The 14,863-nt window shown below is 43.1% G+C and overlaps 1 protein-coding gene across 1 annotated transcript in view; it reads right to left on the minus strand.

The window, feature by feature from the left end:
• Positions 1 to 14,863, minus strand: part of NADSYN1 (NAD synthetase 1) — a 1,375,099-nt gene that overhangs the window by 616,490 nt on the left and 743,746 nt on the right. The window contains exon 10 of the mRNA XM_069623454.1: positions 9,508 to 9,582. Within this exon, the coding sequence (XP_069479555.1) occupies positions 9,508 to 9,582 (75 nt within the window). The remainder of the gene's footprint in view (positions 1 to 9,507; positions 9,583 to 14,863) is intronic.

Genomic DNA, 14,863 nt, shown 5'->3' on the forward strand with positions numbered 1-14,863 from the left:
GCTCTACTTGCGCACGCCACAATATGTCTGACCTTCTCTTTTCCAGGTTCCATTTGTGCTAAAACGGCCCCTAGACCCACCAGGCTTGCATCCACCGTGATTTCAGTTTCCCATTTTGGATTGAAGTATTCCAACTGCCTTTCACTGGCTAGTTCCTTTTTTATTAACTCAAAACTTTCTTTGCAACCTTCATGCCACTGAAACGCCACATCTTTCTTTAACAACTGCCTCAAGGCATCAGTCATTGTTGCATAGTTGGGTAAATACCTGGCACAGTATCCAGTCATTCCTAAAAATGATCTCACTTCTGCCACATTCTTAGGAGTCTCCAGCTCTAAAATAGCGCTCACTTTCTCGGGGTCCGCCTTGATCCCATTTTCTGAGAATATATGTCCAAAAAATCGTAGACTATTTTTGTTCATTTCACACTTTGGACCATTTAATGTCAATCCATTATCCTGAAGGATTCTACATACATGCTCCAATGCCTCATGTTGACTCTGATCCACACCATAAACTAGTATGTCATCGCTATAATTGAATGTATGCTTTACTGGTGCAATAACTCTTCTTATTGTTTCTTGAAATATCTCTGCAGCAGAAGAAATTCCAAAACTCAGTCTTTTATACCAAAACAATCCCTCATGAGTCGTAAAAGTGGTTATGGGCCTTGAACTTGGATCAATTACCAGCTGATGATATCCTCGATTCAGATCCAATTTCGAGAACCTAATGGCCTGATTCAAACAAATTATCATGTCCTCAATACTGGGTCCTGGGTGACGCTCGCTCTGTATTGCCTTATTAGGAATTCTCATATCCACACATAGACAAAGACGACCATCTGCTTTAGGTGCCACTACCAAGAGAGATACCCATGGCGTAGGTCCTCCTTCAACTCTCTCAATAATGTCATTATCGATCAGTTGTTTTAACTCCTGAGATACTTTGGCTTGCAGATGAAACCAGATTCTTCTGGGATGCTGAGGATCAGGACAAACTGATGTATCAATATGTAACTGTATCACACTGTCTTTCAGTTTTCCAAAACCTTGAAATAGTTGACGAAACTCCTCCTTAATGTTTTCCAAATTCAAAGTCTCTCTTGTCATGACACACACATTGTGATGCTGTGATGGAAACCCTTGTATCTATTCTGACTGCTTATACTTGACATCAATTAGCTGTAATTCCGTAGCAGTTTTGCAACTAATGAGACATCGACCCACGGCTGGGGTATTTATAACATGCATGTTACGCACTGTCCATCATGAATCAAATCACATTGAAATTGACCTTTTGATAACAGTGGTTGTTTAGCACCCCATTGAAATATTTGAGCCCTTGATGGCCTTAACGGATATAATGCTGAAATCCCTTCATATGCTCTTTCAATCATTACATTTACTGTTATACCATTTCTAGTTAATACTGGTGCATCTTGTCAACCCAAGTTCACAGTAACTTTTATGGCCACTATCATTTCCATTGTCATAGATCAGTCTTACATATTCTTTATTGTATCTATCATATTCCTGATACTGATACTGGTCTTTGTTTACATATTCTTCTTCCACTGGCGGGTTTTCATATGGATCCCAAATCTGTATTTCTTCTTGACTCAGACTTTGGCATAATTTCACAGCTTAATCGTGGTCAAGGCTTCTATGCTCAGATGTTTCTACTCGTAGATTGTCCACTGCTCTAACAAATCCTGGCTGTTGAGCTTGTTGATTCACTACAGATATTCCACTTGATCACGTTACTTCTTTCTCTGGGAATGGTCTTACATTGAAAGTCATTTGACCATCATATCTCCTGCTCGGTATCATTGATGTGTTAGACCTATAGGCAGGCGTCATCACTCTTTCTCGGCACATTGTCTGAAAATGATTTTCTTGTCCACATCGCAGACACAACTGACCTATAGTCGGACATTGACCTTTGTGTGGAAATTCAAATCCACACCTGTAGCATTGTCTAACGAACTTCTACGAAAACCATTCCACCCATCCTGACGAGATGCTGCTCCAGATGATACATTGGAATCTCTTTTGCCACTGTGCATTTTGTCCTATAGCAGCAATGGTATCCAGTTTCTTTGGATTTTCTACATTCGCCGCCTGATTATCTACTCTCTCATATACTCTTGCTAATTCCAGTACTTCTTTTAATGGAGGTGGTTTATTTAGTAGATGTTTCCTGAATTGAGATGACACACATCCTTCAATAATTCTCAATATTATTGCTTCATTATCATTGTAGTTTGCAAAATCACAATATGTCGCCTTTCGTTGTAATCTTAATGCAAATTGTGCAATAGACTCATTCAGACCATGGGTACATTGATTGAATATGTATCCCTCATAATCTTTGTTTGGTGGAATTACTAGTCTACTGCTGATTGCTGTTGTCAGAAGCTGATATGTTACTTTCTCCTATGGAGGCACTGTTTTGATCACACTGTTCAGATCTTTGCTAACCAAATTTATGAATATGTCCACTTTATTTATGGCATTCTGATTTCCAACTGCTCTTGAGAACTGCTCAAATTCATCTAACCACTCTTGCCACCTTTGACCTTGATCCTCTTGAGGTTCTAAACTGAAAGGGTTTGGACGTCTCAAATAGCTGACCGGATTCATGGGCAATGCCACCCCAGACGCACTTTGAGAGGAATTTGTGCTTGAATCCCCATTTGCATTTTCAGATGACATTGTTTGTCTTCTGATTTTATTGTTTGTCTAGTTTTTGTTTGTTTTTACCTTTGAAGTAGTTGCCTCTTGTTTTGTCAAATTCTTTTCCTTTATTTAGTTTGACATGTGACCATATTTGCTTCTTTCCACTCTTATTCTGTTTATTATTTTACATTTTTCAGTATTCAGTGGTGTTTATTCGAAGATTTGTTTCTTTCTTGTGTTTTATTTCACTTCTGTTACCTTTACTTCATATGAACTTACTATATTTCATTAAGCCTTGTTTCTTTATAATTCTTGACTGCCCATCCACATCTATTTTGTTTTTATAATGATCTTGCTTGCTCTTTTTTTTCACCTTTCTTTTTCATCAGTTGCATTCATAGCTTATAATAAGCAGAAATAGTATTGCTTGCTCTCCGTTATTCTTGTTTACTGTATTCCATTAATTTTAATTAATTTCTAAACCTATTTACCGGGTTGCTAATGGCTTTTCGTTTCGGAATAAAAAAAAAATTCAAAATGGCGTCACGTTATTTCAATGCCTTTAGGTGCTTTCTTCTAATGTTTCCTTCAATGTCAATGATACGCGCATCTCCACAGCTCGTTCAGCGCTCACGCCTCAAGTACGTTTGCCTTTTGGTTTAATGCAGTGCCCTTTTAACGTTACGCACGCTTCACTTCTGAGCCCTAATTTTCCCTTTTAACCAATTAATCTGTTTTGACTACTGTCCGCTTGCAGTCATATGCGCACCTTACCGTTTTTCTTCACTTGTTCAGCCTCTTTTCAAGTTGCCGCTTATTCAATGTCCATTTCTTTCATCTTTCTTTTCCTTTTTGTTTTTCTGTTTCAGTATTCCTTCCGTGCCTTTTATTTACTTGTTGCGTTTCCCCTCGTCGTCAAATGTTATGTTCTTTAAAATATATACCAGGTACTCTTTATCAGGTCTGTCATCTTCCTTATTCATAAACATACTGAACTGTTACCTAACATCCAAGCCCCAACATTCCATCCATTGCCATTCCATTTTACCTGCAGTTCTCTATTCTATATTCCAATGCATCAGGACCATTCATGCAACACCATTTTTTACTATATTATTATACCCACAACACACTCCTTTCCATAGTGAAGCCATGCTAATCTCAATGTCAAACACATTGCTACCTGAGCCTCAGGGAATCCCAAGAAACAGGACAATCTGATGTTGCTCACAGTAAAGCCACTGTAGGGTAGGAAACAGTAACCCATAGATGTTTTAAGTGAAAAATCTTTTTATTGTTTGCAATTTATTCAATTTTCTGTTTCAACTCAAAATGCTTTGCTTCAAATGGAGGGGTTACTAAAATATGTTCGGGACCAATCAGTACAGCTCACAAACACTTTAGAAAGTTCTGAAATCATTACCCATGAAGTAAAGTCCTCTAAAATCTATGACCAGTGGTTTATATACAGTAAAGCAAATTAATTTAAGCCATTTGTTTATTTTCACTTTTTCCTTTTATTCAACCACAGACCTCCCAGCTAAATCGCCCACCATGTATCCAACATTTTAAAATTACATCTCTTTGCACAAATATTCACTTTCTTAGAGCAATTTTAATAGATGTACAGCTAGCACCCATCAATGTGCAAAAAAGCTGGGGTAATGCGTAATTGAATGGTATCTGTTGTGGAATAGTAATGTTGTCTCGAGTTCATTTTTGCAAATTAGTTTGGATGTCAATATAATCCGGTGTCAATAGCACATTGACATGCCATCAGGCTCTAACGCTACAGGTTTTTATGATTTTGTTGAGTACAGTGTTCCGATTTGTCAGCCTGCCCTGGACAGCTTGCTGGAGGGAACAGAAGGGGAAAGAACAGACTGGAATCATGTTTAACCCTTACATCACGAGTTAAAGAATGCTATTTTGCTTTCACTGACGCGAAATGACATTTGATGTGACTGCCGGATTATTCATTTTTATTATTATATATATTTAGGAACGTCTAGTAACATAAACATATCATAATTTGAACTCAAAAGAAATAAAGAAAAAAGATGTTCCCACAAACTAAAAAGAGTCATGGATGTTAAAACTGTCAGCATCTCATGTCAAACACACATGGTTACTTCAGCTCTGAACTATACCCCAAGCCTATCGCTTTTCGTTCAACTTGATCACAATGTGTTACCTAATAACGTACTCCTGTTATGTCTGAGGAGAGAGCACCACCCTTCTTTAAAGGCAGTGCAGGTTTCTTTCATACATTCCTATATATTGCATATATTCCTAAAAGTGCTGACTTCTCAGATGCTATCCAAATGAAAAATGATTAATTAATATCCTGGGCAGAGCGGTCCCTACACGATTGACAAATGAGTTGAAAATATGGATTCTTTCCTTGATTCTCAGGTTGCAGTGGAGACAGCTGTGTTCGTGCCCTTTCTTGTCTTTAGCTATTCCCTGACTGATTGGCATATTAGTGGTCATCCAAATGACTGCTGGTTCTCTCTTGACTGGAGCTTGCCGGTTGAATCCGATTTTATCTCTGCTCCAAAAACACGCCCGGCTCTCAAATAAGCAGAAAATTCAATTCAAGACATGGTGGCTGGACCATAAAGACTAGAACAAGCTTAGTCATGAATTCATTATTGAAAACATTTATAATTGTACTCCCTTTTGTAGGGTGGCCAATGACTATCTAGAAGGGCAGGTAATGCTTGGGATAAAGTGCCCGTCTCCTCTCCTTTAATTTTAGTTACATTTATGCAGTGTATTGGGTGCCACTCTGTGATGAATCCGATGAATCATCACGGTTTTCCTTCACCAGGGGATGGCGGTGGCTACCTGATCCTGACCCTAGGGTGGCTGTATGAGGGAGGATCACATGGGGGAGACAATCTCCAGGGGGATACACCGAGTCCATTGGATGAGATGCGGTATCCCCCTTAACTCCTTTCAGTATGAATCCGCCATGTGTAACAATCTATTGCCCCATTGTGATATCTTCTCTCTTTCACCCATAGAGAATAGTGGAAAGCATTGGTCACATCCCAAAGGCCAACTCTCAATAACACGGCCCTGTACAATTATGAAAGACTTTTTTCAGTACCACATACTCTTCTTCCGAACATAGTTTGCCTTTGAAATCTATTTCAAATGTTTATACAATATTCTCTGAAAAGGACTACTGTTCCCACAATCCCCATAACATTGGGATGAAGAAGAGGAGAGGAATAATGGTGACCCCTCCCCCTAGTCAGCAGTCTATTCCTTCGCCAAATCCTATTGGCCAAATCTGATAGAAAAAGGAAAGAACACTCCAGAAGCGTGTGAGAGGCTCTTCCTGGAGAATCTGGCTGCAAAACTTGTGTGTGGGACTGAAAAGAAGGAACTGCTAGCTACTGTTTGGGCCACAGGAGAGGGGAACCCTTGATCCCCAAGTACCAAAGGTGAGCTGAGAGGATCAAAGAGGAACAGTCTAGTCCCTCCAGAAAGAAGGGGAACCCCTGGGCATTAACAGGGTGCTACAGTCCCAAGTTGAATGCAGGCTCCTTAATGAAAGGGAAGCCAGGGAGAGATATTCCTGATCAGGCTGCAGCAGGGGCATTGCAGGGACAAGCAGTGTAGGAAGAGACGTTGACATCCACGCCGGAGCTCCTGAATGCAAAGCACACTGACGGAGCTGGCGAGGCAGAGAAGGCCGCCAGGACAGGAAAAGGAATGCTGTGTACGAGCAAGAAGGGCTGTGGAGACGCCGGGAGCAGTGTAGGAGCTCCTGGAGGTTCTGTTGCTCGACGAGGCAACAGTGTTCACTCCGGGCCGATAAGGAAAGCTGGCGTGTGACCGCAGAGCTATGCCGGATGCTGGAGGAGCGTACGCATAATCCAAACTGGAAGGCGGGAGAAGAAGCCACCGCAAGCAGCATCAGAGATGCTGGTAGAGACCAGTGAGTCTGCCCAAAGCAGCTGGGGAACCAGGGGCGTTCCGACAAGCATGTTGACAAGTGATTGAAGATAGCTAATGCAGAAAATATAAAAAGGCAACGTTTGTTTGAATGCAGTCAAGGCAAAGTACAAAGGCAAGATTCAATAAGAAGAATGTTTGAATGAAGTACAAAGGCAAGATTCAATAAGAAGAATGTTTGAATGCAGACAAGGCAAAGTATAAGGGCAAACCCCAATCAAGTACAGATGCATGAGATACCAATGTGGGGGATAAGATTGAGAAAATATGTTTGAGCAAATATTACCACACATATAAATATATACCAAAGAGCACTTGATATGCTTTTATGGTAAACCTAAGAACTGGGAAATGCATAAGAAGCCCTGGCAGGTGAAAACCCCAGGCAACTGAAGTTGTATCAAGGAACTGTGAAACACAAAAGAAGTCGTGGCAGGAGCGTATACCAGGAAGTTGAAATTGTATACCAGGAGAGTATACCAGGGGATCTGAAAACCTTAAAGGGAAGTCCTGGCAGGTGAGTAAACCAGTCCGCTGAAAGTTGTATAAGGAATCCTGGCAGGGGAGCATACCAAGTAATCTGCAAAGTTACAAGATCTTCTACAGAAAGACTGTTACAGAACGTTTTGCTTGAAAAGGAACTTGTGAGTCCAGTAAAGACACAAAGGAACTTCTAGCTAAAGAGCCTTTCTTGCGCCATCCTGTTTAAGAAGCCAGGAGAAGGGAACCATCCTCTGGATCCAAGGGTCTTTACCTTGGAGAATATTTTTGTTGGAGTTATTCTTATACTTTTGGTTTTGAACACTTTTGCCAACATCAAGTTAAAGACATTTCCTTGCACCCTTTTGTTGGTTGTTTATAGTGTTAGATCAGGATAGGATGTTTTGGACACAAGGACAGCTTTTCAGTTACTTACATCCTGACGCAGACAGATCCTTAGTTATAGTTTCAAGGTAGGGAAGTTCCTCTTTAGAATAGGGCTAGAGATGCGTTTTCCAACTCATTTTTATTTAATTAAAAAATGTCTTTGAGCAGGAAAATGAGAACTTTGTGTACACCTCTCATTTCTGACCGCTCCCAACTCTTCAAGGAGTCCCAAGCTTCTGTGGTTTGTCATTACAGGCAGTGCAGGTTTCAAGTATGATCTGTAGACTAACTGACCTGGAGCTGAAGGTCAAAGATGTTCAGGTGGGGAGAGTTAGATTTGCTGTGAATAGATCTGCTGAGCACAGGCAAAAATGAAACCCATCCTTCCAAGGACGATAAATGAGTACCAACTTCGGTTGGGTGATATTGTATGTAAGTATGTTCTCTGTAAAGCACTTTGGCGAAAGCACTATACAAATAACACGTCATTATCATGAACATAGCTCCTATTAGCCAAACAGTTGCACCAACTAGTCCCTGTTGCGTGTCCACATCAGGCCCCTCTGATGGTCGTTGCCCATTTGTATTCCTAGAAAGATTAAAGCCATGGTGTACCCCTTGTATCCCATTCAAGGTTGGTGGAGGGCACTGGACCAGCTTCTGTGAGAAGGGGGACCACCCACTCCACAGGGTAACATGGGGAGCCTAACTTGTTGATGGTAACTACACACCTCCAACCATTGGCCCCTTCCTCTTGGAGTTGACCACTCACAACATGGGGGTGGGGGATCAGAGGGTTGATTTGGGATTTTCCATTCCTCTTACAATACAGTACCCACGACAGTGGCCAATTTCATCAGTCTTCCACTAGAGTCCAGGACCGTTTTTATTGGCTTGACTATATAGACTGATGCCGTCAGCAATGCAGTCTTATTTTAGTGACATATTTTCAAACATAATCCCTCCTGAGCTGGTGTCTCCGCAACCGCCATAGCTTCTTCAGAGCCCAAGCATCCTCAGTTGCCTCAAGGCATCAGAGCCTCCAACCATTCCTCCTTTCTGTGGACGAGATCCTCATAGTATGGAGGAAAGGGGACAAGACTTAAAATTAACTCAATATAGTAACAGATAACACATTAGCAATGTCTGAAGCAAGTCCTTTTTGTTGGAAGAGCATAGAGAAGAGCAGTGTGAACTGATTAACAAGGGTGTAGAACATGTTGAGCTACATGGCTTAATGTTCCACTCCATCAAGCTGTGCAGAATCTCCCCACGAGGAGTTTGGTGACCTGTGTACTTAGCTGTAGTCATGTTCCATACATCACAAATTCCTAAATATGTAGTGACCAGAGGTTCTTTTAAAACCCCCTTTTCAAATCTAAAGGAGCATAACTAGGGGGCAACGCGCTTGTCTTGGACGCTAGACAATGCAAAGCAACACAGGTTAAAATTCCGGTCCTGCGCTTAGAGACTGGTCTCCAGTATTAGGCACATAATGGAAGATTGATTAAAAGGAGTGGAGGCTGTGGGATTTCAGTACCTTACTATATAGACTGTATTGCCACTATCATTCAGTTAGCTGATGATAATCTAGAATCCAGGAAAGCCTATAAAACCTGCATTGTCCGTAACAAATTACATCTTGTGGAGAATCCTTTATATGGTAGCACCCTCTAAAATGTATAATTTTTTTATAACATTCTTTTCTATGCTGTCTCATTCACTGTGCTTTTAACTAAAGTTGAGCACTTCTTTACATGAATGTCAAATACTAAACATCTATGTACTCCCTGTAGTCGCCACTTTTTTAAAACGTGCATCCAATTTCTGGTGTTAAAGGGCATCTTTAGTTAAGGTCAAAATAAAACCCTCCTTTAAAAAATGCTCCTATTACAGTTTCAATGCTAGACTGAAATAAAACATATTCAATGAAAGGAAGTACAAACATATGTAAATGGTTACATTTTGGGTCGTCTTCATGAATTCTTACCGCTAGACTTCGGGAGGACATTTCTGCCCTGTAACTTCTGATATCTTCCAGATCCACGGTGGCAGTCAGAACCTCCTGAGAATATAGGTGATCACATTACCATTTAACCTACAACAACACTTTAAACAGTCATGAGTAAAACAAAACAAACTAATCCGCATTTGTATCCATTATAGTGTTACCATGACAGTGCTTACCATATCAAGGTCATATGTATAACATGTCAGTCTGTTTGATATTAGACTCCTAAGTGCTTGACTCCAAAACAAATCTGTGACACCTGAATCAAGAATTGGCAAGGCCAATAGTTTTGGATGTTGTATAGGAATCGATAGTGTGATGATTCACTAGTTCTTGTCGCATCTCGCCAGGGGGGTCCCTTTCCTATGAGGCTAAGGAGATGAGGCCACTACCCTATAGTGCCCCTATGGGTGGTAACATGCAGGAGGACCTCATAGGGAGGGTATCCCCTCCTGGGGATATGGATGTCCATCTGGGGAAAACTTCCATACCACCACCACAGTACATAAACCCCCACACTCATTGTCACCCTTTTCATCCACCCTTGTTAGTAGAACAATACGCTACTGTAAACCAATGACTGTGACAAGTATAAGACCTACTGAGACGAAGAAGAATGTGCGAGGCATATGGAGTGGCCAGATGAAGAGTCAGACAAGTACTGTAATGAGGCATCTCTCTGGAGGCATGAACAGTGCCAAACAGACTTTCGCAAATGGTGTTGAAGTTACGCGAGGGCGCTGTCAACAGTATAAAAAGGAAAGCAAGAACAGACAAGGGGAATCTCATGGCGAAAGCCAGCAGCACGCACACGAAGCCCGAGAAGTTCAAAGTCAGAACACTGCAGTCGGAGCAAGCACGTTCTCCGGGAGTGAGAGAGGAAAGGCAGGACATTGCCAGAGCGTCTGTCATCCACCACGCTGAGTGGCGGCTACTTCCGCGTTGACGGCTCCGTCGCGGACAAGTACATCACTAGCTCCGGCACATTCTTTTAATCATACGTGCTTTGCAGGTCTAGTTGTTGTCCAAGATGTTGCAACCCCCGAGTATTGGCTTTCGCTCATCTTTGGGAAATACGCTAGTGTTTTCTCTTTTACGGCTTGCGCTCAGCCGCTTTTTCTCCCGCTGGTTCGCTCCTCTTGTGTTCCGTTACTCTACCTTTTCTCCAGCCCCTTACCTTCTCCTCCGGCTGTCCTCCCTTGCCCGCTCGATCCCGCCGTGGCGGCCCTTCTTCCCACTTTCTCCTTCCGCCTTCTATCTATTGTTTTCCTTGCCGCCGCCTCTTGCGGTACACTTCCGCTAAGGTACCTGGTTCCGACCCCTCTGTGGTCCTCCTCCTACTGGCTCCATCAACTGTAGCTGGTTTATCACACCTCCCTGGAACCTCATCGCTGCATAAGGGTTTTTTCTGCCGTTGCGGCTTTTTCCCTTTTGGCCTGACCACGGGAGCGGGGCCTCAGGACTGCTGGTTTGTTAGCAGTCACTGTGGCTTCCTCTCGTGGCAGGCACACACCACCAAAAAAGGAGAGAGATTACCCGACATGTCGTCACCTCAGCCCAGGAGATTTGGAAACCCAAGACGCAGGTGAGGAGAGTGGGGAGGAAGAAGGGCTTGAAGTAACAGAACAGGTCAGCGTCCTGAGAGCAGGCAGGGGCCGACTCACTTGGTGGTGGCGTGACTGCTGGAAGGTGGACCATCAGGTCCAGAAACTATGCTGAGACCACGAGTCTGTTGAGGAGCTGTGTAGGAAGCGAGAAGGTGGAGGAAAGGCACCCGGGAAGAACCAGAGCCATAGCCCCAAGGTCCAACAGGTAACAGGAATGGCGGAAAGACCGGGTGGGGTCTGGGAAGAGGCCTAGCTCACTCTGAGTGCATCGGGAGACATCACCCTCATCACAGTGGCCAAACCAATACCACTGCTCAAGCACAGTACCTCAGGGGTCTTCTCCCTCGTCACAGTGGACAAGCCAATACCACTGCTTCAGCAGAGTCCAACAGGAGTCATCTCCCCCGTTGCAGTTGCCCAACCACTACCACTGCTCAAGTAGACTTGTGAAGGGTTTACAAGAAGAACCCGAGGAGTCTGGAAAAGATACTTATCATCCAGCCATTAAAGGGAGGACAGATAAAGCTGTGAGCTTTTCTACTTCCTGGAAAGAGTTGAAGGGACTGTGTAAGGAGCTCATGGTGGCAACAGTAAAGACAGACAAGTGATCACAGTTCAAGGGTCTTTATTGAACAATGAATGCAGGTTGGAAAAACACCTAACCTAAACCTAAATCTAAGATGGGAGCAAGTGTCCACCATCAAATGAAAAATAAGGTAGTCCCTGTGGTGTTGTGTCAAAATAAAAGGGTCTATACTAATAAACTATTGCCAAGTCCTTACCACTAATTACAGAAAGAGTGCGGGACAGGGTGTCAACAAAGAAAGGAGTGTTCTCAAATAATAAGACAGAATGTGATTGCCAGGGGTCTCCCTTCCCCACGTTTTCAGCATGGGACAAGGTGGGACCTTGGAGAGGAGAACACACTCAAGCTTTCACAGCACGAGCCAACAGTTCCTTTCCAGCTAGCACAGTACACGCTTGAGCTTTCTCAGCACGAGCCGACAGTTCCGTTCCAGCTATCAGGTTCATTGATGGTAAAGTCTCTTTTCATTAAAAAGTCTCTTGCCTTCAAGGCCTGATATATCCAACAAATAAACACAAAGCTATTTTCCACAGTTCACGTTGGGTGATGGCTTCACCCCTGGATCCCCCTCTTCCGGGTGCTGGCCCCTCACGTATCGTATTCAATAATTTGAACAGTTCCTTTCTCAATTAACTTTGGGTGATTACTTTTCACCTCTGGATCTCCCTCGACCGGGCTTGGACCCACTTGACAAGGGGGACAAATCACTGCTCGTCTTCCAATACTTCTTATTTTCACAAGTCTTAATGTCTTTTTTAAACAGTACTTCAAGTTTTGTTTCTGATTGTCTGCTTCCCTCTTCCAGGTTCACTTTCGCCAACTTTTACAAACAGTTCCCTGTACTTTGGACTTGCCCCTTTTTGTTAGCATCCCTCTGCCGGGTTCACTCTTGCTAACTTCTACAACACCCTGTTCAAGTGCTCACTTCATCAAGCGAGATTAATTTCCCTTTCTTTCACAATCATCTGTAGGTCAAGGACTTTGACAGTACAGAGGATTTTACAAGACCCCTGTATGACCACTTTTACCTCTTTTTCGCCTTTTCCCAAGGGCTTCTGGTTCCGGTAGTTTCTAGCATTGGGTAATCGCCCAGAGTTTCTTGCCTGAGCACCCACGTGGTGCTGGCCTCCTCTGTTGCTGAGTTTGCCCCTCGTTCCTCCATCGTATCTTTAAAAGTTCAAATTACCGGTTGGCTACTTTTCGTTCAACACAGGTCGGTTTCTTATCGATTCTCCCCTCGACTGACCGGCTGTGATGAACCGCTTGCCTTTCTTTATCCTTGGAGTCAAGGTTGGTACCACCAAGACCAGCGTTTTCCTCGGCTTAATCAGCGGAGGAGGGTCTTGCGTACTGTAGGCATCTGCTGCAACACACGCTGGCTATTGTTTGCGGACGTATGTTTCCATCCATGGAGGTTTCACGGGCCTTGATCGGAAAGGACAAGGTTACTTCTCTCCTTGTCACCCTCTCTGATTCGCCATCTGCCGTGCTAAATTAGCTCTCAAGTAGTGCAGTCTGCCTTGCTCGTCTTGTGCTCCACTTTTATCCATGTGAGGAAGGGAAAGTGCAATCAGGTATGTGTGATCCTGGTCAATTGCCTGTCTTTGTCTGACCCTTGTATTGGGACATGTCAGGTAAACGGCTCTGGTGTTAGTCCATTGTCTTTCGTTTTGTGCGAAAGCTTTTTTGTGGGAAAAGGGGATGGGCAGTGTTTTAGAATATCCTACGTGGTATGGTGTTGAAAGAAGGGGGATACCACGTCTCACCCGTCTTGTCCCACTCCTACTCCCCAAGAACACCTCATCCAGGTGATCCTCCCTCACTAGTCCACCCCTAGGAACTGAATCCAATAGCGATGGCCGTGTCCTGGCCACCTGGATGACAGATCCCCAGGGACAAGCCAGGGAGACACCTTCAGGTTTCTCACAACTGATACAAACTTTCTGTAAAGGTGCTGAAGGATCGCCATGGAGAACATTGATAAAGGAACCAGCGTAAGGGAATCATTCCCTTGGACGTTTTGAAGGAACACTGAAAGAATGACTATTACGAGAAGACTGATACAAGCCACCAGTAAAACTGAGTCATTCTCCTGGTGAAGGAATTTTACTTTTGTTACAGACCTTTGGTTTAAGCGTTTGAGTTAGATTGCTAGGTTTCTGACAGAGGATGGAGGACATATTTTTGGACTGATATTCTGACTGGTCATTAAAGTTTCCTAGGTTGTGGCAGGGCAAGCCCCTTAGAAGTAGGGAGAGCTTGGTTATTTCATTCCTAATATAAGTTTGTAGCCCCAAACATGATTCCTCCTCGTCAGTCTACTTCTTCTACACCCTCGCAATAGGCCTTCAACAGGCGTTGCCTTAATGGTAGAATTTGCCACACATCTGGATTGGTGCTGAGGTAGGTTAGGCAACAGATAGCCTGAGGGTCAGGGTCCAGAGAACCAATTGACTGCTGGTTTGGCGAGGAGAAGAGTAAGCTGGGACTGGGGGACAGGATAAGGTCCTAGACCACAACAGCACCAGAGCATATTGCCAAGACAGGCACCTAGAAACCCTCCTGGCCTCCTCCCTTCCTGGCAAAGCAGCTGACACTATTTCAACAAATCTTGGTACTGCATCCACATCTTGGACGCCATCCACAAAACAAAATGTTCAGTAGCACCATATTTTTCACATTTTCGAAGAAATTTGCTTGATGTGGCATTTTGTCTGCCATTTTGTGAGCTGCTTTAATACCTTGGAGTAAATGACATCAGAGGAGGATAAGGAAGTGCTGTCTGTTGATCTATTATAGTAGGGAATGGGCAAAGTTAAATGTTGCATTTTCTTTTACTTTACACCAACATGTGTTTTAAGCCTACTCACCCTACACTCCAATAGTAGTGGCAGATGTAGTAGTGCTAGAAGAACTGATAGTACTACTATCAACTCTAGTACCAATAATAACAACCACAGTAGTGCTACTGCCAGTATCAGTAATATTACTGCTACCAGTACTTTAAGTAACAATAGCATTATAACCAGTAGAAGTAGTAGTAGTGGTAACATTATTATTTTGAGTAGCACAGCCAATAGCAGTCATATAATAGTACTGCTACTAATTATGGTAGTAATGGTATTTCTGCAATTGTTACTAG

The sequence above is a fragment of the Ambystoma mexicanum genome, chromosome 11 (assembly GCF_040938575.1).
Source record: "Ambystoma mexicanum isolate Mex_15411 chromosome 11, UKY_AmexF1_1, whole genome shotgun sequence".
NCBI lineage: Eukaryota > Metazoa > Chordata > Amphibia > Caudata > Ambystomatidae > Ambystoma > Ambystoma mexicanum.